The sequence below is a fragment of the Rhinoderma darwinii genome, chromosome 1, assembly GCF_050947455.1.
Source record: "Rhinoderma darwinii isolate aRhiDar2 chromosome 1, aRhiDar2.hap1, whole genome shotgun sequence".
Lineage (NCBI taxonomy): Eukaryota > Metazoa > Chordata > Amphibia > Anura > Rhinodermatidae > Rhinoderma > Rhinoderma darwinii.
Genome location: NC_134687.1, coordinates 471,462,302 through 471,483,251, shown reverse-complemented (window position 1 = coordinate 471,483,251; position 20,950 = coordinate 471,462,302). Strand labels below are relative to the sequence as shown.

At 42.3% G+C, this 20,950-nt stretch overlaps 1 protein-coding gene across 1 annotated transcript in view; it reads left to right on the top strand.

Moving 5' to 3' along the window:
• The window catches only part of TMEM132B (transmembrane protein 132B), a 690,505-nt gene that overhangs the window by 652,573 nt on the left and 16,982 nt on the right, over positions 1–20,950 (top strand). Inside the window, exon 7 of the mRNA XM_075833460.1 lies at positions 973–1,246. Within this exon, the coding sequence (XP_075689575.1) occupies positions 973–1,246 (274 nt within the window). The remainder of the gene's footprint in view (positions 1–972; positions 1,247–20,950) is intronic.

Sequence of the window (20,950 nt, the reverse complement as noted above, 5' to 3'; positions counted from 1 at the left end):
GACTAGTATAGCTTTCCGACTAGAAAAACATTTCTTCACATACTCCCAGTATTCCGATATAGTTATAAAATATAAACAGCACAACCACAATAAGTATTTTGGGAATAATGTACAAATAAAGACAGTTTATTTACATTTAATAGTTATGCTACAGAAGCATCAATGAAGAAATTGTAAAGTATCAATATACACAAACATTCCTCTATTTGATCAGAGGCAATAATGAACTATGTAAATCCACTGAGGAATAGCTGCTGCAATAAGGAAAATGCAATAGATCCTTCCATAAGAAAACCGGCAAACACAACTTTGACAATTCCAACAATGCATGTTTTACTGTATGTGCTTCTGTAAGGAAAGCAATAAATTCACTTCACTTATATGAATGCTATAATAATAATAAACCTTTTTGTATTTTTTATTTTGTTTTATTGAACATTTTTTGAGTTAGATAAATGTATAACACAGATGAGCATGTTCAAAGGGATTTTCCTATGTTTATGTAATAAAGCTTGTTCATTGCATAATACAAAGTTCTGCTACTTTCTAATATATAATGGGTATACATGTCTTGCAGTTTTCTGGAAGTCTCTTTACAGTCAGTGAATGTTTACATTTAGAGGCTAAAAATCTGGCTTGAAAATGGGCTATTCACATAAGTACACAGCTCGTTACAATGTCTTAAAGGGTGTATTTACACAGTGCGGTCAAATTGGGTTGGCGAAAACTACTATATGACTGTGAATATACACTTGCTAACCCTGTAGCTGTGTCAGGACAGGTTTTCAGCTTCATATTGAAAAAAAAAAAAGAGAATGCTTTCATGCACTAACAACAAGCAACTGTCAGAAATGAATATACAAAGTCAATAAGAAAGTTGAAGAACTTAATTTAAACTTATTCTTATATGCAAAAAGTATATATTAATTTCTTTATTTACAAAAAAAAATTCACTAAATATTTGTATTCTAGGCCAACTAGAGATAGTGAAGATGAAGAGGATGATGAGAAGAAAGGACGTGGGTGTTCACTCCAGTACCAGCATGCAATGGTTCGCGTCTTCACACAGTTTGTTGCAGAGTCCTCAGATATTGGTGGACAGCTAACATACATGCTCGGACCAGATTGGCAGTTCGATATCACTGATCTTGTGAGTAACTTCATGAAGGTTGAAGAACCGAAAATAGCAACACTGGAAGCAGGAAAAGTTCTCGTTGGACGGGAGCCCGGAATAACTACTGTCCAGGTAAAAGTGTGGACGTGTGCCTGGAAATCTTGTGCCCTTCACCATGTTCTCTAAAATGGAAGCATAACAACAAAAGAAAAAAAAATTACGTTTATGAACTGTGCTCTTCAGTATGTTGGAAATAAAAAAAAAATTGTGTCTTATCTAGTTCTGGTTAAAAAACGTTTAAATAAAGACATTCAAAATTTTTAACAATTTTGCTACTTTTAGGGCACGTTCAGACATGGTGCATTTGCTGCGGAATTCCACTGTGGACAGACCGCAGTGGAAATCCCCAGCAGACTTCTTTTTCCTTTGGTTTATTTAGCTTTCTAATTAAGTTAGTGCAGACGTGTGAGTGTGGCCTAGCGGTGAATGTATGTGCCCATCCTGTAACTGAATATACAACCTGCTGTTGCACACATTTATATACTCACCGTGGTTGTAAGGCTGGAGGGATCTATGCAAGAGAGTCTCGCAGTAATGCCCCGCTCCAAGAAGCAGAAAACGCTGCCGGCGAGCCACGGGCCTGAAACCCAAGATGGCGCTGGAGTGAAGGAGAGTCGGAATAGGGGAGTCTGGAATGACACAGCAGAGAAGCTGGAAAGGTTCGCACGCACGCCGCGAGCTGGAAGCTCAGCAGGGGCTAAAACAACTATGTCTGCTGCGGAGGGTATCGCATATGGCTCCCGTTTCGCTGTGCTGGAGGATGGTCTGATGAGCGAAGAGGAGGTGAATGGGCCCGTGTATGGTCGTTCTCAAGATGGCGGGTCACGACACGTTGCTGGGGGTCTGACACAGGAGCCCTCCCTGGTGGAGATACTGGGGGCGGTGAAGCAGAACTCTGTGGTTCTCTCTACACTAACCTGTCAGATTGGAGGTTTGAAGGAGGACATATTCCTGCTACGGAATGATTTGCAAAAAGTGTTTCAAGATACTTGCCATGACTAAGAACACAGCGAGTGTTTGAAATGAGTAGGCTATAATACTTACTTTGAAAGCACCTCGATACTGTGTCTTTTACATTCATCTATTTTCTATGCCAACAAAAGTGGGAATATCGATTCCCTTTTAATCACCAAGCAGTGATGGATCGTACCTGGATCGTCCCTTATGTTGATGACCGTAGTGTTAGGTGAGAGGTCCGGTAGGGGGTTGGGGGGTTGGAGGAATGAATGCGCAGGGGTGTGCTTCAAATTTTTAGCAACAGGTTCCCTGTTTTGCGGACAAAGACATACGCGTCGGGGGGGGGGTCGCAGTGTTTTGCGGTGTTTCGCGCCATGGAAAATGATTCTAATAATAAAATAAAACTATTACGATATTCCAAATATGCCCTATACTAAAGTAGACTCTAAAGAAATTCCCTGCCCAGAATTTTTAGTGTGGATTTCCAAATTATGTATATATTTACATAAGCGTACATACCTACCTACCTACCAGTTGCCAGTTGAGGACCTGTGAGGCGTCTATTTCTCAAACTAGAGACTCTAATGTACTTGTCTTGTTGCTCAGTTGTGCAGCGGGGCCTCCCACTTCTCTTTCTACTCTGGTTAGATCCTGTGTGTGCTGCCCTCTGAAGGGAGTAGTACACACCGTTGTAGGAAATGTTCAGTTTCTTGGCAATTTCTCGCATGGAATAGCCTTCATTTCTAAGAACAAGAATAGACTGTCGAGTTTCACATGAAAGGTCTCTTTTTCTAGCCATTTTGAGAGTTTAATCGAACCCACAAATGTAATGCTCCAGATTCTCAACTAGCTCAAAGGAAGGTCAGTTTTATAGCTCCTCTAAACAGCAAAACTGTTTACAGCGGTGCTAAGATAATTGCACAAGGGTTTTCAAGTGTTTTCTAATCATCCATTAGCCTTCTAACACAGTTAGCAAACACAACGTACCATTAGAAAACTGGAGTGATGGTTGCTGGAAATGGGCCTCTATACACCTATGTAGATATTGCATTAAAAAACAGACGTTTGCAGCTAGAATAGTCATTTAGCACATTAACAATGTATAGAGTGTATTTCTGATTAATTTAATGTTATCTTCATTGAAAAAAACTGTGCTTTTCTTGCAAAAATAAGGAAATTTCTAAGTGACCCTAAACTTTTGAATGGTAGTGTACATCACCAGAACAAAGCTCAGTACATATATACATCACCAGAACAAAGCTCAGTACATAAATACAGCACCAGAACCAAGCTCAGTACATAAATACAGCACCTGAACAAAGCTCTGTACTGTATTTATGTAATGAGTTTTGTTCTGGTGCTGTATATATGTACTGAGCTTTGTTCTGGTGCTGTATTTATGTACTGAGCTTGGTTCTAGTGATGTATATATGTACTGAGTTTGGTTCTGGTGAAGTATATATGTACTGAGCTTGGTTCTGGTGTTGTGTATATATATGTATATATTAGGGATGTCTCGATACCAGAATTTGGACTTCGATGCCGATACTTCGTTTAGGATTGCGATTTCGATAGCAATTTGATACCTTGCCAATAGTAATAAGAAAAAAAAAAGGTTTTTCCGTTTTCTGATGTGAGCCACGTGGTGTGATGATTAATTTAACCTCCACGTGCCTCACGTTAATAGTAATTAACCCCATCATGTTTCTCAGTCATAATGGGTTAATGTGTGAGGTACATAATGGGGTTAATTACTATTAATGTGAGGCACATGGAGGTTAAATTCATCACACCTCGTGCCCCACAATAAGTGATAGAATGCAGTTTTTCTTTTTTTTTTTTTACAGCGTACACATCATAAATGATGCAAAAAAAATGTTGTGCAGGTTATTACGGCCGCGCCAATACTGAATATGTATATTTTATGTATTGAGACTTATTTTAATGTTTATTGTAAAAAAGGTGTATGTGTATTTTTTATTTTATTTAATATTACTTTATGTTTTTACTTTATTTTTTAAACTTTAATGTACTGGCATATATCTATATTACAGTACATTAGCCTGTGTAGTGATAGTACACAGGCAGTTGTTAGGACATACCTAAGTATTCCCTAACAGAAAATATGGTAAGACAGCCCTGGGGTCCTTCAATAGACCATGGGCTGTCTGCCCATATATGGTATGTCTCTCAATCATGTCACAGGAATTCCCTGTGATGCAATCCAAAGGGCATCCCCCATACTCATTTTCCCCGGTGGAGAGGCTAACACTAACCCCCCCCCCCCCATTATTACCCCGGGTGCTAGGAAGATCTGGGTACAGTCCAGTACCAGAAACATCCGAAGTGATGGTTGGGTACTGGGGCGGATGCAGGCTGGTATTATTAGCCTGGGAAAGCCAAAAAACAATTGCCCTTCCCACCCTGGTAATGCTAGGCTGCAGCTGCTTTATTTTAACTAGCTTGTTATGAAAAATACCCTGTTATATTTTTCAATTATTTATTTTAAAAAAACGACGTGGGGTCCCCCCCCCCATTTTTCATAACCAGCCAGATACAACATAGCAGCAGCAGCCTAGCATTACCAGGGTGGGAAGGCCCATTGATTTTGGGCTTCCCAGCCTAATGATGCCGGCCTGCGGCCATCTCAGTGCCGACCATCACTTCAGATGGTCAGCTACAGGGTTGTATCCGGCTCTTCCCGTCATCCCTGGTGGCGGTGGGTACCGGGGTAATAATGAGGGGGTTAGTGTTAGCCTCTGCACCAGCTAACACTAAGCTCCGACTTAGTAATGGACAATGTCTATCAGACAGCCACCATTACTAAGGCAGTAGTAATATAGTTTAAAAAAAACACAGAAAAAATATTTTATTGAAACTCATCCCTCGTTAATCAATTTATTCAAAATAGAAACACTGTCATCAAAGTAGTCCTCGAATCAGTCGTAATCCACCGACCGAACCTGTAAAAAAACAAACAAACACAAAAAACATTAACATTAATAAGTAAAAAAACAAAACCATTATCATACTTGCCTTCCTGGCTCTTAGCTGTCATTGGTTCATTTACATCACGTGGTCCCAGGTTACCTCAGTTCATTGGCCTACTTTTAAAAGTAGGCCAATGAACTTAGGTAACCGGCCACCACGTGATGTAAACTAACCAATGACAGCTTAGAGCTGTCACTGCTTAGTTTACTAAGCCTTGAAAGTTACACAGGATCACCCGAGATGTGCCAGAATTTTGGTGCATCTCGGGTGCGTGTGCCACTATAAACCTAGTGTGGGGACTCCTTAAGATACAATGGAATCCCCACACTAGGAGCTACTAGCGTCGGCGGGGCTCAGCAATAAAGTTTCCATCGATGCAGGCCTGGTCTTTTCTGATCAGGCCTGCTCCAGCGGAACGACAGCAGCCGGCGCGATGACGTCATCGCACCGCCTGCGCCAAAAGAAAGCGTTGAATGATGAGGAAGGAAACTAATGGTTCCCTTGCTTCACCTGCGCTTTCAACTGTATCCGCTTCCTAAGGACACGGATACAATTGAAGACAGTACATTACATTAGTCTTGTCACGATACCATATATTGGACTTCGATACTGATACTTTGTGTAGTATTGCGATTTTCTATACCAAAACGATAATTTGCCAACAATAATAAAAAAGTTCTTTGGTTTTCTGATGTGAGGCACGTGGTGTGATGAATTTTGAACTTCCGTGTGCCTCACATTAATAGTGATTAACCCCATCATGTTTCTCAGTCATAATGGACAACATTGGGCTAATGTGTGAGGTACATGATGGAGTTAATTACTATTAATGAGGGGCACATGGAGGTTCAAAATTCATAACACCACGTGCCTCACATTGATAAGTGAAAGAAAGCAGTTTTTATTTTTTATACTGTACACATCATAAATTATTCTATAAATTTGTTGTGCAGGTTATTACGGTTGTGACAATACCGAATGTGTTTATATTTTATGTATTGAGACTTTTATTTTATGGTTTATTGTAAAAAATGGGTGTGTATTTAACTTTTTATTTTTATACTTTAATGTACTGGCATATACCTATATGCCAGTACATTAGCCAGTGTACTGATAGTACACAGGCAGTTGTTAGGACATACCTAAATATGCCCCAATAGAAAATATGGTCAGACAGCCCTGGGGTCCTTCAATGGACCCTGGGCTGTCTGCCCATATACAGTGAAGGAAATAAGTATTTGATCCCTTGCTGATTTTGTAAGTTTGCCTACTGTCAAAGACATGAACAGTCTAGAATTTTTAGGCTAGGTTAATTTTACCAGTGAGAGATAGATTATATTTAAAAAAAAAAACAGAAAATCACATTGTCAAAATTATATATATTTATTTGCATTGTGCACAAAGAAATAAGTATTTGATCCCTTTGGCAAACAAGACTTAATACTTGGTGGCAAAACCCTTGTTGGCAAGCACAGCAGTCAGACGTTTTTTGTAGTTGATGATGAGGTCTGCACACATGTTAGATGGAATTTTGGCCCACTCCTCTTTGCAGATCATCTGTAAATCATAAAGATTTCTAGGCTGTCGCTTGGCAACTCGGATCTTCAGCTCCCCCCATAAGTTTTCGATGGGATTAAGGTCTGGAGACTGGCTAGGCCACTCCATGACCTTAATGTGCTTCTTTTTGAGCCACTCCTTTGTTGCCTTGGCTGTATGTTTCGGGTCATTGTCGTGCTGGAAGACCCAGCCACGAGCCATTTTTAATGTCCTGGTGGAGGGAAGGAGGTTGTCACTCTGGATTTGACGGTACATGGCTCCATCCATTCTCTGATTGATGCGGTGAAGTAGTCCTGTGCCCTTAGCAGAGAAACACCCCCAAAACATAATGTTTCCACCTCCATGCTTGACAGTGGAGATGGTGTTCTTTGGGTCATAGGCAGCATTTCTCTTCGTCCAAACACGGCGAGTTGAGTTAATGCCAAAGAGCTCAATTTTAGTCTCATCTGACCACAGCACCACTCTCAGAATCATCCAGATGTTCATTTGCAAACTTCAGACGGGCCTGTACATGTGCCTTCTTGAGCAGGGGGACCTTGCGGGCACTGCAGGATTTTAATCCATTACGGCGTAATGTGTTACCAATGGTTTTCTTGGTGACTGTGGTCCCAGCTGCCTTGAGATCATTAACAAGTTCCCCCCGTGTAGTTTTCGGCTGAGCTCTCACCTTCCTCAGCATCAAGGATACCCCACGAGGTGAGATTTTGCATGGAGCCCCAGATCGATGTCGATTGACAGTCATTTTGTATGTCTTCCATTTTCATACTATTGCAACAACAGTTGTCTCCTTCTCACCCAGCGTCTTACTTATGGTTTTGTAGCCCATTCCAGCCTTGTGCAGGTCTATGATCTTGTCCCTGACATCCTTAGAAAGCTCTTTGGTCTTGCCCATGTTGTAGAGGTTAGAGCCAGACTGATTAATTGAGTCTGTGGACTGGAGTCTTTTATACAGGTGACCATTTAAGACAGCTGTCTTTAATGCAGGCACCAAGTTGATTTAGAGCGTGTAACTGGTCTGGAGGAGGCTGGACTCTTAATGGTTGGTAGGGGATCAAATACTTATTTCTCTGTGCACAATGCAAATAAATATATATAATTTTGACAATGTGATTTTCAGTTTTTTTTTAAAATATAATTTATCTCTCACTGGTAAAATTAACCTAGCCTAAAAATTCTAGACTGTTCATGTCTTTGACAGTGGGCAAACTTACAAAATCAGCAAGGGATCAAATACTTATTTCCTTCACTGTATGGTATGTCCCTCAATCGCGTCACAGGCATTCCCTGTGACGCGATCTAAGGGACGTCCCTCTTCGCATTTTCCCCTTGAATGCTGCAGTCAGCTTTGATTGCAGCATTCAGGGGAATAGCGGCGGAGATGAGAGGTTTCTCTGACTTCCGCCGTTAGAACGGGGCTGCGGCTGTGTAATACAGCCATTGCGCGGAAAGTGTGTGTGCGCGGTCAGCATGAGGTGTTGTGACCAGCGCTGCACAAATGAGCGGCGGCGCCGGCCCTGAAAACTGAGAACCTGGGGGGTTTTCAGTGTGCCCAACATGTTCTCTGTCTTCAGTGACGGTGCTCATTAGTGCAGAGCCCGCCGCATCACCACATAATGACCGCGCACTTGTCAGAAGCGGGGCAATGGCTGTATTACACAGCTGCAGCCCTGCTCACTACATTCATATATAAAAAATACTAAGCTGTGCGGCCGCAGAGCTTAGTATCGCAATACATTAATTAACGGTATTGAATCATTTGAGGGTGCACGGCATCTAAATAGTATTGATGCATCGTGCAACCCAAGACTACACTACATAACATTACACTAAACATGTAGTAATACTTACCTGACCTGCTGCGATGCCCTCCTGTCCTTCTCTGCCGTCCGCTCCCCCTGCATCACGTCTTAGACTGCGTTCTAAGACACGCCCACTGTTCTCGGATTGGCCACAGCTGCCCTGGCCAATCCATTAACAATGGGCGTGTCTTACAGGCTAAGGAGCGCTGGGGAAGCGCACACCCCCCTTGCCCAGTGAGTGACCTGCTGGCCGATCAGGTCACAAGTTACGTTTTTAACAAAAAAATAATCAAATAAATACAATCCACCGCCCCCCCTGCTGGATGCCCTAGGCACTGCACCCCCATTGCCTAGTGGTAAATATGGCCCTTACTCCAATGGCAGCCATATTGGTCACCATTCAGCTTGACTAGTAGACTTTAAATGGTAACAACTTAATCAAAGTGTACTAACATTTATTTATTTTTTTATGAGGAAATGTCTATAATTTTAATTCATTTTATATATGTTTGAGGGCATAGTAAAGCATAGATGATGATCTAGAATTTTTATTAAAATGCATATTCCATTAATTTTAAAGAAACTTATTTAGTAGATCTCGTCCACCATGACAGAAGTCTCCAGGCTATGCAGATTATCAAGTGAAGTGTTTTGGAGCAACATATTCATAGAGCAGAAAAACATCTATAACATCATGAAATTCGTTTTATTCATTAACTGCCTATAGAAGAAATGTGATGTTTATGTGAATATCATTTAGAAAGAGGGTTATTGGATTTTATAACTATCCTAATTTTATGCAGATTGCAGTATACATTGTGAGAAAATGAAAATTACGCTGTAGCACTTTTGGCAGTACGTTAGTAAATATGATTATTCCTATTTTTTTTTTAGTAAATACCCTTAATTAAGGCTTTTAAACATGTTTTTCCAGGTTCTTTACCCATGTATATATGCACACATATTTAATGTTGTGAAAAAAACTTGGCTCCCCTCATTACACTTTTATTCATATTTATCCCATTTTCTAAGGCATTCACCTAAAATCTAAAATAAATAAAGGAACGCCAGTTCAGAAATAAGATGTTACTTAATTGCACCCCCAGCTAAACTAACGCAGTTGAATCAATACTTAGAACCAGATGGCTGAACATCATGAATCAAGTCGCCAGCACAAAGTATCAACCATCACATTAGATCTATGAATAAAATGAGTGCACTACTTCAGTAAATACAGCATATTGCATTACATCTTCAGACTGGTATGCCACTCATCATTATACCATTCTTAGTAAATGTGCCCAATTATGTCTAGTGAAGAATAGTGATAGCAGTGAATCTTCTCAGACTGCTAAAATAAATCTTCCAGAAAGTTACAGAAGTGTGTGGTGAAGGCCCCTACATTTGTATACATTAGGGAGGCCTCTAAACTTTTTTGTGCATCATTTCGGGTTATTCTTGTCCCTTGCCTACCCCACTTACCTACTCTTAGTCATGTCTTTCTCAGATAAAAACTTTCACCTGAGGAATCCCTGATCTTATAGGGTAAATACATTGGTATTTTGTTTCAGGTACAACCTGTGTGTGGTTCTTTCTTTAATTTAGTGCTTTCTAGGGTTTCAGGGACATAGTGGAACAGATACTACACTACTCTGGAGATGCCAGAGTTGGGCATTGCTTTGATCTGGTCTATCTGGTATTTCTGTCTCCATCCTCATCTCCACAGAGCCGTAAGTTAAAGGTAACCTGTCTGAAGGAAAATGGTGCCCCATCTGAGGGCACCATTTAATAGCTCTATGGATGCTCTGTGTAGAAATGTAAATGTTTAATGATTTTAGTATTTTTTTGTATCACAATTTAGGGTGCGTTCACAAATATCAGTTGCATCAGTTTTTTTTGTCTCTCAAATGATTACAACTGATGAAAAAACTGATGCAAATATGTATCAGTTGCCATCAGGCTTTTTCATAATTTTTACTACAAAACCATCAGTTGTCATTAGTTATGATCAGTTTTTACCATCCATTTTCAACATCAGTTTTTATGAAAATGGTCCACCAAAAAGGTAGTCTAGGGTCTGAAAATGTGTCAGTGGTGCATAGCTTGTGATAGATTGGATACATTATAGATTAGATACTTGTTGAGTACCATGTCAGGGCTCTCCTCTGCTATGGCCTCAGCGCTACACTGAAGTCTGACACACACATTGTAATGTCACGTGTATCATATTCAGTGGAGCGCCAAGGCCGGCGCCGAGAGAGAGAGCCCAGAAGGCAGCTGCTGTCCACTAACCTCAGATCAGATCTTCTAAGCAGACATGGGAGCCTGAAAAGACGCCAAACACTAGCCCTAACTTCAGGGAGTAGCTAGCTTTTTGTGGCTTTACAACTACCCACCTCACACCATGCAGGGATTGCTGTTGTTTCTATTCACACAACAGGGTTCAGGTGTCGGCCGTTAAAAACGGACATCTAGGTCGTTTTGGATTCCATGTCCGTGTTTTCAGTTTTTGACTAATTTTTAAAAACAGATGAATTTCATGTGTAGATAATGAAACAGTGCACGCTATAGATAATGCCACAGTTCCCTCTGTAGATAGTGCCACACTGCTCTCTGTATATAGTGCCAGAGACCCCTGTAGATAATGCCGCAGTGCCCTCTTTAGATAGTACCACACACCACCTGTATATAGTGCCACAGTGTCCTCCCTATATAGTGCTGCACACCACCTGTATATATTGCCACAGTGTCCTCTGTATATAGTGCCACACCCGCTCCTGTAGATAATGTCGCAGTGCCTTCTGTATATAACAGCTGTGGATAGCCATACACAGCCCCCTGTAGATAACGCCACACAGCGCCCACTGTAAATGGCGCCACACAGTGCCCACTGTAGATGGCACCACACAGCGCCCCTGTAGATTGTGCCACACAGCGCCGCCCTGTAGATAGCACCACCCCCTCTGTATATAGCGCTACCCCCTCCCCTTGTAGATAGCGCCACTGAAGCTCCCTCTAGCAGAAGAATCCCTGGCCAAAGCATTGCCGATGCTGTGGCCGGGGATTCCCTCCACGAGGAGCCCCTGATGCCACTCTCCATATTTGGACAGTGACATCAGGGGTTACACCCTGAACAGAATCCCCAGCCACAGCATTGCTGACGCTGTGGTCGGGGATCCCCTCCAGGAGGAGCCTCTGACGTCACTGTTCATATATGGACAGTGACGTCAGGGGTTACTCCCTGAACAAAATCCCCGGCCACAGCATTGTCGACGCTGTGGCCGAGAATTTCCTCCAGTATTCCCTCAGGGAGGACCCCCTGACATTTATGTCCATATATAGACAGTGACGTCAGTGGCTATTCCTTGAGCGGAATCCCCGTTGCCGATGATCTGGCCGGGGATTCCACTCCAGGAGGAGCCCCTGACGTCAATGTCCATATATGAAGAGTAACCTCAGAAGTTTCCTCTTGGTGCGGAATCCCCGGCCAGATCATCGGCAATAGGGATTCTGCTCAATTAGTAGCCACTGACGTCACTCTCCATATATGGACAGTGATGTCAAGGGCTTCCCCGAGCACAGCGCTTAAAGTATCGGTGTGCCCGGGGAGTGCTTGGCGAGTGTTGGAGCTTCCTCTGCTCCTCTGTTCTGAACTAATTCTGAAGCAGGGAACTGATAGTTCCCTGATTCAGAATTGGGACATCTGTATGTACGTCCTGAGGATACACATACATTTGACAGTGGGACATACACCCGGCCGCCTTCACGTCGGGTGCTGCCAGAAGGGGAATGTGTCAGCACCCGGCGTTCATCCAACCACATTTAAAATAGATAGGACACGGCATCGGACCTCCCTGGGAGCCAGTCACAAAAATGCTGCAGCTAACGTTTTTGGATCCGACTCCTGCACAGGTCCAGCGCCGTACGAAGCCACAACTGACGTTCCCTGCACAGGACAGATCCCATAGAAAGCTATGGGATCCGTTCTAGCATCAGTTTCCCTCTGGCTGTTCTCCAACACGCCGGAGGGAAACTGATAGGAGCAACGGACATATGTGAACATCCCCTAAGCGATGCATCTCATGAATAAATCAGACTACTGCTTTCGGCACCAGCACAGGCTACAGTGTGGTCCTGGGGATCAATTAAACAGTGTTCTGATACAGGAAAGACTAAAATCATTAAAACCATTGTAACGTATATGGCCGTGGACTGTCTTCCTGACTTACCCTCTGACGGCCGCGGCCATGGACGAGTGAGTTCCCGGCGGCATCTCCCTCCTGAGAGACATTCACTTCCATGTCCGGACACTGTCTCCCGCAGGGTGTGTGCGCCCGCGCATGCACGGCCTTAAAGGGCCAGTACGCGCACAGTTGCAGAATACTGCAATTAGCCCAGAATGCTTGGGACTATATAAGGGGCTCTGCCCTCTCGATCCTTGCCTGAGCGTTGTTGGGTTACCTAAAGTTTGTCATTGCAAATGGTCTCCTAGTGTTTTCCAGTTCCCACCGTTACCCGTTCCTGCTGCCTGTACCCTGTATCCCGTGCTACCATGCCTCTGTGCTGTCAAGAGTTGGAGTCGTGTTGTACTCTCTGCTGCATTTATTGTGTCACACCCGCCGGGTGTCTGTCTACTGTCGGAGCCTCATCTTAGCCTGAATCTACCGCTACTGTCTACATTGCCTCAGGTACCCTTTCTGAACTATAGACATTGCATTGTACCTGTTTGGCCAGCTGCTATCCCGCTACGTGGTATGGCCCAGTGGGTCCACACCCTGCGCCGTGACACCCCGCGCCGTGACACCCATCCCTACACTAAGAATCGCTAGAGCTGTTAAATGATGCCCTCATTTGACACCTTTTTCCTGCTAATACACTAAGTTTCCTTTAAGGAAATAACTATTCATATCTTCATCTGTAATATCTACACCCTCGTAATTTGCCATATAATTTTGCCATTTTTTTTTAATGTGAGGATTAATCTGTTAAACAAGGATTTATTTTCTCTCTTTGAGGATAAGTTCCCTATGCACATGGTGGTGGGCTATACTGTACCTTCATTTGCCTCCAATTTGATACAGAGTTTTATACTTATAGATGGTGTGAGAAAATACACTACAATTGTTTCGTATTATGGAGCTATTCTTGGCTAGCATTGCTGCTAGAGAAGAATACGATGACTCACAGAGGTACCACACAACCATACACGGAGTGCCTTTGAATCATATTACGACATGAAATACAGTCCATGCAACAGGATAGTCGTGTTCTTGACGCTTTAGTAACCAGCCTATTTTAGGCTTTAACTTCTTCCCTCTTTGGCCACTTTTGACCTTCCTGACAGAGCCTCATTTTTCAAATCTGACATGTTTCACTTTATGTTGTAATAACTTTGGAATGCTTTTACCTAACCAAGAGATTCTGAGATTGTTTTCTCGTGATACATTGGACTTTATGTTAATGGAAAATGTGAACGATACATTCAGTATTTATTTGTGAAAAACACCAAAATTTTGAGAAAAATTGCAAAAATTAGAATTTTTCTCAATTTAAATGTATCTGCTTGTAAGACAGGCAGTTATACCAGACACAATTGTTGTTAATTAACATCCCCCATATGTCTACTTTAGATTGGCATTATTTTTTAGCATTCTTTTATTTTTCTAGGACGTTACAAGGCTTAGAACTTTAGCAGCAAAGTCTCACATTTTCAAGAAAATTTCAAAAGGCTATTTTTACAGGGTCCAGTTCAGTTGTGAAGTGGCTTAGAGTGCCATGTATATTAGAAACCCCCAATAAGTCACCCCATTTTGAAAATGTCACCCCTCAAAGTATTTAAAACAGCATTTAGAAAATTTCTTAACCATTTAGACTTTTCCAGGAATTAAAGCAAATTAGAGATGAAATTTACAAATTTCATTGTGTTTTGCAGAAATTAATTTTTAATCAATTTTTTTTTTTGTAGCACAGAAGGGTTTACCAGAGAAACACAAATCAATATTTATTGCCCTGATTCTGGAGTTTTATAAATATACCACATGTAGTCCTAGTGTCCTAATGGACAGAAGCACAGGCCTCAGAAGCAAAGGAGCACCTTATGGCTTTTGGGTCCTCCTTTTTATTAGGATATATTTTAGGCACTATGTCAGGTTTGAAGAGCTCTTGCGGTGCCAAAACAGTGGAAATCCCCCAAAAGTGACCCCATTTGGGAAACTACACCCCTCAAGGAAATTATCTACGGGTATAGTGAGCATTTTGACCCCACAGGTTTTTTGAAGAATTATTGGAAGTGGGCCGTGAAAATGAGAATCTACAAGAAAATGTAGGTTAAGCAAATTTTTTCCCATTTCCACAAGGACTAAAGGAGTAAAAGCACCACAACATTTGTAAAGCAATTTCTCCCGAGTAAAACAATACCTCACATGTGCTCATAAATGGCTGTTTGGACACACAGCAGGGATTAGAAGGGAAAGAGCGCCATTTTGGAGCTCAAATTTAGCAGGAATGGTTTGGGGAGGCCATGTCGCATTTGCAAAGCCCCTGAGGGCACAAAACAGTGGAAACCCCCACAAGTGACCCCCATTTTGGAAAATACACCCCTTTAGGAAATTATCTAGGGGTATAGTGAGCGTTTGACCCCACAGGTATTTTGCAGAAATTATTGGAAGTAGGCCGTGAAAATGAAAATCTAAATTTTTTCAAAGAAAATGTAGGTTTAGCTAATTTTTTCTCATTTCCACAAGGACTAAAGGAGAAAAAGCACCCCAACATTTGTAAAGCAATTTTTCCAGAGTAAAACAATACCCCATATGTGGTCATAAACGGCTGTTTGGTCACACAGCAGGGCTCAGAACGGGAGGAGCGCCATTTGGCTTTTGGAGCTCAAATTTAGCAGGAATGGTTTGCGGAGGCCATGTTGCATTTGCAAAGCCCCTGAGGGACCAAAACCGTGCAAACGCCAAAAAAGTGACTCTATTTAGGAAACTACACCCCTTGAGGAATTCATCTAGGGGTGCTGTGAGCATTTTGACCCCACAGGTGTTTCATAGATTTTATTAGAGTTGGGCAGTGAAAATATCCTTTTTCTTCAATAAGACGTAGCTTTAGCTCAAAATTTTTCTAAAGAATAAAGGAAAAATAGAAGCCCAACATTGTAAAGCAACTTCTCTAGAGTACGACAATACCCCATTTGCAGTCATAAACTGGTGTTTGGACACATGGCAGGGCACAGAAGGGAAGGAAAGCCATATGGCTTTTGGCGTGTAGATTTTGCTGGATTGGTTTCTGGTCGCTATGTCGCATTTTAAAAAGCCCCTGTGAGTCCAAAACAGTGGAAACCACCCAGAATTGACCCCATTTTGGAAACTACACCCCTCAAAGTATTCACCTCGGGGTGTAGTGAGCATGTTAACCCCGCAGGTGTTTTTCAGAAAGTAGTGTGCACTCGATGTTGCAGTGTGAAAATTGCATTTTTTGGATAGATATGCCAATATGTGGTGCCCAGCTTGTGCCACCATAACAAGACAGCTCTCTAATTATTATGCAATGTTTCCCAGTTTTAGAAACACCCTACATGTGGCCCTAAACTTTTGCCTTGACATTCGACCAGGCTCAGGAGTGAAAGAGTACCATGCGAAGTTGAGGCCTAATTTGGCGACTTTCAAAGTATTGGTTCACAATTGCAGGGCTCTGATGTGAAATAATAATAGAAACCCCTGAGATGTCAACCCATTTTGGAAACTACACCCCTCAAGGCATTTATTAAGGGGGTGTAATGAGCATTTTCACCCACAGGTCTTTTCCATAAATGATTGCGCTGTGGATGGTGCAATGTAAAAATGTACATTTTTTTCCTGGATATGCCATTTCAGTGGCAAATATGCCATACCCAGCTTGTGCCACTGGAGACACACACAACAAAAATTGTTAAAAGGGTTCTCCCGGGTATGGCGATGCCATATATTTGGAAGTAAACAGCTGTTTGGACACGCTGTAGGGTTCAGAAGAGAGGTAGCGCCTTTTGGCTTTTGGAGCGTGGATTTGCTTGGTAGTAGATTTGTTTGGAGTTTCACTGGTATTTTAGTTTATAATGTGGGGGTACAAGTAAGCTAGCAGAGTACATCAGGGGCATAGTCAGGTGGTATAATAATGGGGTAAAACAAGAATAAAATAATCCATAAATATTTGTTACGCTGTGAAGCAATCCTTTCTGCACAGTCCAGTGTCGCACTGATAAATGGTCCTTTCTTATCCTCTTTTGGTACACACTCTGCACATTTGCAGTTTGGGGAATTTTGCTGGGAAAGTGTTGTCCTGGTATAATATGGGCGCCCTCGCTTGCAGCAGATATGTTTGTGCCCTACCCTTCCTGGTTCCCTAATTTTAGGGCTTTGATAAATCGCCTTTTGAAACAGAAGAAATGTTCCCCTCGGGCCTGCATAACTGCATTTTTTTTTTCTGACATATTGGAGCTTTAACAAATTTTTTTTTTCATAGACGTAGTGATATGAGGCCTGTTGCCATAATAGCAGGCGGCAGTCCTGCGATTGCAGGGCAGAGCTGCCGATCTGCTGCCAACCATTAAGATGCAGCGATCGCTTTCGATCGCTGCATCTAAGGGGTTAATGGCAGGAATCGGAGCTAGCTCCGGTTCCTGCCGTTACAGGTGGATGTCAGCTCTAACATACAGCTGACATCCACTGCTGATGATGCCGGCTCAGCTGCTGAGCCGGCGCCATCTTGCTGACGTCTACGGAAGCCTTTTAGGCCTCGCCTCTGGTCGAGGCCTGAAAGTCTTCCATACTAGGCATACCAGGAGGCTAGTGTCAGGCCTACGGTTGCCTTTGTAGCCACCGGCATCCCGACAATTTCACTGCTGGGGTGCCGATGAGCTGCAAACACCTTAAATGCAACGATCGCTTTGGACCGTTGCATATAAGGGGTTAATGGCGGAGATCGGAACAAACTTCGGTCCTCGCCATTACCCCAGGGTGTCAGCTGTAACATGCAGCCGACACCCGGGGATGGTGGCACCGACCCAGCTTCTGAGCCGGTGTCCACAATTTGTCGTATGGATACGGCAAAATGCGGGAAGCACTAGCTTTCCATGATGTATCCATACAACAGATGTCGGGAAGGGGTTAAAGGGGTATTCCAGCCTTTATAATTTTTCATCTATTCACTGGATAGGTGAAAATTGCTAGATCGGTGGGGTTCCAACCGCTGTGACCCCCACCGATCACCAGATTTCCCCCCAGCCACAAGACAGTGGCGAGGAGGAGTATGAATGGAGCAGAGGCCAGGCATGCACAGTACCACTCTATTTAAAGTCTATTAGGCTGATGGAAATAGCCGAGCACTGTGCTCTGTTGTTTCTATCAGCTCTGTAGACTTTGAATGAAGGGGCCCCCGCATTCCTGACCTGGATATGTGTAAAATGCTAGAGGCTGAAATACCCCTTTAATGACCAAGCTATTTTTTGTATTTTTAATCGTTGCCTTTCAAAAGCTATAACTTTTTTATTTTTTGGTAGACATAGCCATGCGAGAGCTTGTTTTTTGCAGGACAACTTGTATTTTTAATAATGCCACTATTTTGGGGTACATATAATTTATTGATAAGAGTGTAGTTACTTTTTTTGAGGGGTAATGAAAAAAAACTAGCAATTCTGACATAGTTTCTTGCGTCTTAAATTTACGACATTTACCGTGTGGTATAAATAACATAATAACTTTATTTTGCGGGTTGTGACGATTACAGTGATAGCAAATATCTATCGTTTTTTTTATGTTTTACTACTTTTACACACACAAAAAAAAAATTATTTGTGTTTGTGTCACCCTTTTCTAATAGCCGGAACATTTCTTTCCCACAGACTTAGTTGTGTGAGGGCTTATTTTTTGCGTATCGACTTGTAGTTTTTTTATTGGTACCATTTTGGTGTAATTACAGCTTTTTGATTACTTTTTATTGCAGTTTTTTAGAAGGCAGGATGACCAAAAAACAATAATTCTGGCATAGTTTTTTATTTTATTTTATTTTTTTTACGGCGTTTGCAGTCCAGGTTAAATACCGTAACAGTTTTACAGTTCAGGTTATTGCAGACGTATCGATTTCAGTTAGGTTCTGATCACATTAGGAGCCTCAAGTGAGAAATGCTGCGCTATATTGTCAGGTAAAACAACGGACACATATTATGGCTAGATTCACACGGGATTGCGCATCTTGGAAAACTGGTGTTTTTCACGTCCCAGGGGCATCCGTGCACTGCGCTGCGGGATGCGATATTACGCATCACCATAGACTAGAGTCTATGGAGGGATGCGTAAAGCATGAAAAAATAGGACATTGTTTCAACGGCCGTCACACGGACGTTTAACACGTTCGTGTGTATAAGGCCTAAAGTCAATGGGTTGTGTTTGGCACCATTGGTGTCCATCACGCAACAGATCCGGCGCTTCTGATTTTTCGTTGTTCTGCTCCTATGACAGATCGAACAGCAGAAAACCAAAACACAGTTTTGAGCGATCGTTTGATCGCTTTTATAATAAACTGCAATATTTCTTAGGAGCTTGGCTGTCTTTACACAACCCGGCATTCGCTTTAGCCGACACTGAGCACCCTTGCCGTGCTTATGACACAGTGCCGTGAAAATGTGGTACTGTGGCATAAGCACCCTTAATGACCGCTGTGAAAAGGTGTATGTGCGGTCATTAAGGGATTAAGCCCTTAAAGAGGTGCTTAAAAACTCATAGGCTTCTCTTGCTGTCTGTGTTTTTAACTTACCAATCAGAGAGAAACTAGATTTAAAAATAAAAATTCATAGAAAAGTGTAGGGGATATTTATCAAAAGTACAAGAGAAAAGTAGAAAAGTTGTCCAAAACAATCAATCTGATTCCAGGTCTCATTTTACATAGGTACTTTGGAAAATGAAAGCATTAAAAGGGTTGGCCAGGAATACATTTTATTTCTATTTTAACTTAATGGGACATTTAACTTGCTAATATAATGTCTGCTTACCTGTAGCAGCGTTACATACTTCTAATTAGCGGTCACGTGACCGCACCCAGAGTAAAATTTTCATTTCCTGTGATGTTCCATGTTTTTGGTCAGTCAGCACTTCCGGCTGAGCAGAGGCACGGCGCATCATCAACTACATTTACAGGCAGTGGGCTGGGCAGATATTTCATGAGCTCTTCAGAGCTCTGCCTCTGGTCCCACTGCAAGTAAACCTAGTTGATGATGCGCCGTGCCTCTGCTCAGCCGGAAGTGCTGGCTGAGTAAAGACATGGAACGTCTTCTCTCATAGTACACGCCCCCTCCTCATTCTATCTCGTTGTCCACGCCCCCTCCTCCTTCTACTCTCTCTGAGATCCCGCATTGCCTGGCCGCATCGTCTCTCCTAGTACACGATCTCTGTGCGTCCTCGCCCCCTCCTCATCCTTCTTCTTCTTGGTCCACAGCCTCCTCAATGTGTGCCCTGTTCACTTTTGGTCTATACCTCAATGCCCACCCCATTTACTTCATGTTAATTTTATTCCTCAATGGCCGCAAGCCGCCCGCCCCGATGGTATATACAGGGATGATGAGGATTACATATAGACAGGGATGATAGGGATTACATATATACAGGGATGATGGGGAATACATATACAGTATACAAGGATGATGGCTGTTATATACAGGGATGATGGGGATTATGCCAGCCTGCTATCATCCCTGTATATAACCCACATCATCCTTGTATATACTAGCCCATCATCGTCCCTGTATATAACCCCTATCATCCCTGTATATAACCCGATTATTATTCCTGTATATAACCTCCATCATCCCTGTATATACAGTGGATATGAAAAGTCTACACACCCCTGTTAAAATGCCAGGTTTTTGTCATGTTACAAAATCAGTCCAAGATTAATCATTTCAGAACTTTTTCCACCTTTAATGTCACCTATAATCTGTAAAATTGTATTGAAAAACAAACTGAAATCTTTTAGGGTGGAAAAATAAAGAACAACAATAATGTGCTTGCATAGATATGCACACCCTTAAACTAATACTTTGTTGAATTACCCTTTGTCTTTATGACAACATTCAGTCTTTTTGGGTAGAAGTCTATCAGCATGACACAACTTGACTTGGCAATTGTTGTCCACTCTTCCTTCCAAAAGCGCTCCAAATCTGTCAGATTAAGAGGGCATCTCCTGTGTACAGCCCTCTTCAGGTCACCCCACAGACTTTCTATGGGAATAGGTCTGGGCTCTGGCTGGGCCATTCCAAAACTTTGATTTTCTTCTGGTGAAGCCATGCTTTTGTTGATTTAGAGGTATGCTTTGGGTTGTTGTCGTGCTGAAAGGTGAAATTCCTCTTCATCTTCAGCTTTAGCAGGGGCTTGCAGGTTTTGTGCCAATCTTGACTGATATTTGGAACTGTTCATAATTCCCTTCACCTGGACTAAAGCCCCAGTTC